This window comes from Myotis davidii, unplaced genomic scaffold (genome assembly GCF_000327345.1).
Source record: "Myotis davidii unplaced genomic scaffold, ASM32734v1 scaffold551, whole genome shotgun sequence".
Lineage (NCBI taxonomy): Eukaryota > Metazoa > Chordata > Mammalia > Chiroptera > Vespertilionidae > Myotis > Myotis davidii.
The window spans coordinates 722,254-724,329 of NW_006283788.1; the positions used below are offsets into that span (position 1 = coordinate 722,254).

The 2,076-nt window shown below is 59.4% G+C and overlaps 1 protein-coding gene across 1 annotated transcript in view; it reads left to right on the top strand.

Annotated features, from left to right (window-relative positions):
* The window catches only part of STAP2 (signal transducing adaptor family member 2), an 8,865-nt gene that overhangs the window by 6,494 nt on the left and 295 nt on the right, over positions 1 to 2,076 (top strand). The window contains exons 7-12 of the mRNA XM_006754050.2: positions 65 to 153; positions 244 to 346; positions 468 to 542; positions 1,484 to 1,624; positions 1,712 to 1,798; positions 1,873 to 1,947. Coding sequence (XP_006754113.1) covers positions 65 to 153; positions 244 to 346; positions 468 to 542; positions 1,484 to 1,624; positions 1,712 to 1,798; positions 1,873 to 1,947 — 570 coding nt within the window. The remainder of the gene's footprint in view (positions 1 to 64; positions 154 to 243; positions 347 to 467; positions 543 to 1,483; positions 1,625 to 1,711; positions 1,799 to 1,872; positions 1,948 to 2,076) is intronic.

Genomic DNA, 2,076 nt, shown 5'->3' on the forward strand with positions numbered 1-2,076 from the left:
CGGGGTGGGGGGGGGGGAACGGCCGGGGGGCGGGGCCCTCCTGGGTCTGAGACGGGGCACCCAGTCGCCCGCTGCACGTGCAGGACGCCGCTGGTCCGCCACTACAAGGTGAAGCGCGAGGGCCCGAAGTACGTGATCGACGTGGAGGAGCCGGTGATCATTGGGGCGGGGGCTGGGGAAGCGCACGGGCGGGGTCCGCGCCCCTGCCCAGCGGCCCTAACCGGACCCCTTATCGGCTCCCAGGTCTCCTGCGCCTCACTCCAAGACGTGGTCAGCTATTTCGTGTTGCAAACCAAGAATGCGCTGGTGCCCTTCCTACTGGACGAGGACTATGAGAAGGTGCTAGGTGGGTGAGGACTCGGGGGCTCAGTCCCTGCCTCTCCCGCCTCCCGCCTGGATGGGGACTCCCTTGGGTCAGCCCCGGGCCGTGCCGCTGCGCCTCCTCCAGGCAGCCCTCTCTATTCTAGGCTACGTGGAGGCGGATAAAGAGAACGGCGAGAGTGTGTGGGTAGCACCCTTGGCTCCCGCGGTCCTCTGCCCAGGTGATGCCCCTCCCAAGGCAGCCACTGGGGCAGAGGGTGGAGAAACCTAGGACCCACATGGTGCCTCGTGTGCCCAATCTTGTACCCAGAAATTACTCAAACCCTGACCTCTGGAGACTTCCAGATTGTAGAGGGGGCAGACAGAGCTGGATACAGACACTCCCAGCCCTGTGGGATTGAACCTGGGGCTGGTACAGGGGAGAAGGGGAGTAGGGGAGAAGGGGGGCAGGGTAGGGGAAGGCATCCTGGAGGAGAGGGTGTTTTTGCTGAAGTTCGCAAAGGATTTCAGGAGGCAGAGATGGGCAGAGGGGGACAGAAGGTGCACATGGAGTAAGAACTACCCAGGGGTGGGAAATTGGGGTCGGTGTTGGGAAAGGCATGGGAGGCAGTCCAGCTTATGGAGGAGGAGGAAGAGGTTAGAAGCAGTATGACCCGCCCTGGGCTGGGCAGATACGGGGGTGGGGGAGCATGTATGTATCTATTTATATGCACATGCCACAATCACCAACACAGACTATGTGACCTGAATAATCAGACCCACGTAGACAACAGCTCCACGCATGCATGTGTCATGATTCTGTTCCATCTGGCACACATGCATCCCTTAAGCCACAATTATGTGTGCACAGCACAAATTCAGACATTTATAGACACATGAATGTACACATGGAGACAAGTGCCCCAGCACAGACTTTAGCACCCATGCACTGTTATGCATATTTACATTTAACTTATTCAGACTCACCCAGTGTTCATGTTTATGCTACACAGGAACACAAACACACACACACATGGACATGTGTACAGACACATGTGCACAGGGCCACTGGCCTGCATCCAGGCATGCACACACACACTCCTGCTCAGAAGCACACAGACCCACCCTGAGGTATCCCTGCACCATGTGGGTCCCCAAATTCCTGCCATTTCCCACCCACCAGGTGCTGCAGCCCCTGCCGGTGGCTCCAAGCAGCCACCTCCTTTGCCCAGACAGCACAAGCTGCCCCCGCTACTGAACCCGGATGAGAACTATGTGATCCCCATTGGAGATGCCCCAGTTGCCGAATATGAGAACTCGGATGGTGGGTGGGGGACCAGGGGTGGCTGAGAGAAGGGGCAGGGGGAGCAGGCTCACGGCCGATGTGACACCCGTATCTTTGTCTGTGCAGCGCTTTCGCCGGGCTGGCCCAAGCAGTGTCACCCAGCCCAAAAGGTTCAGGCAAAGCCTCCAAAGCCACCCATGGCACCTAAGCCAGGTAGGGGACCCTCTTCCCCAGCACCTCCCTCATCCAGTGGAGGGCCATTCTCAGCCTTTATCTGCCTTCCCCAGAGCCCAAATGCCTGGCCAGCGGCCTTGCCAAGAAGCTGGCCATCAGCTCAGCACAGGCCGTCTGCCCCACAACAGGTATGGGGCCTGGGGGGCCGATGTGGGAGGGGTGTGCGCTTCACAGGCGTGCGACCTGTGCAGTCACACAGGACCCAGCACTCCGAAGGGCCTGTACTTGGCTTAATGCTCTGCTGTCTCCCTCTCAAA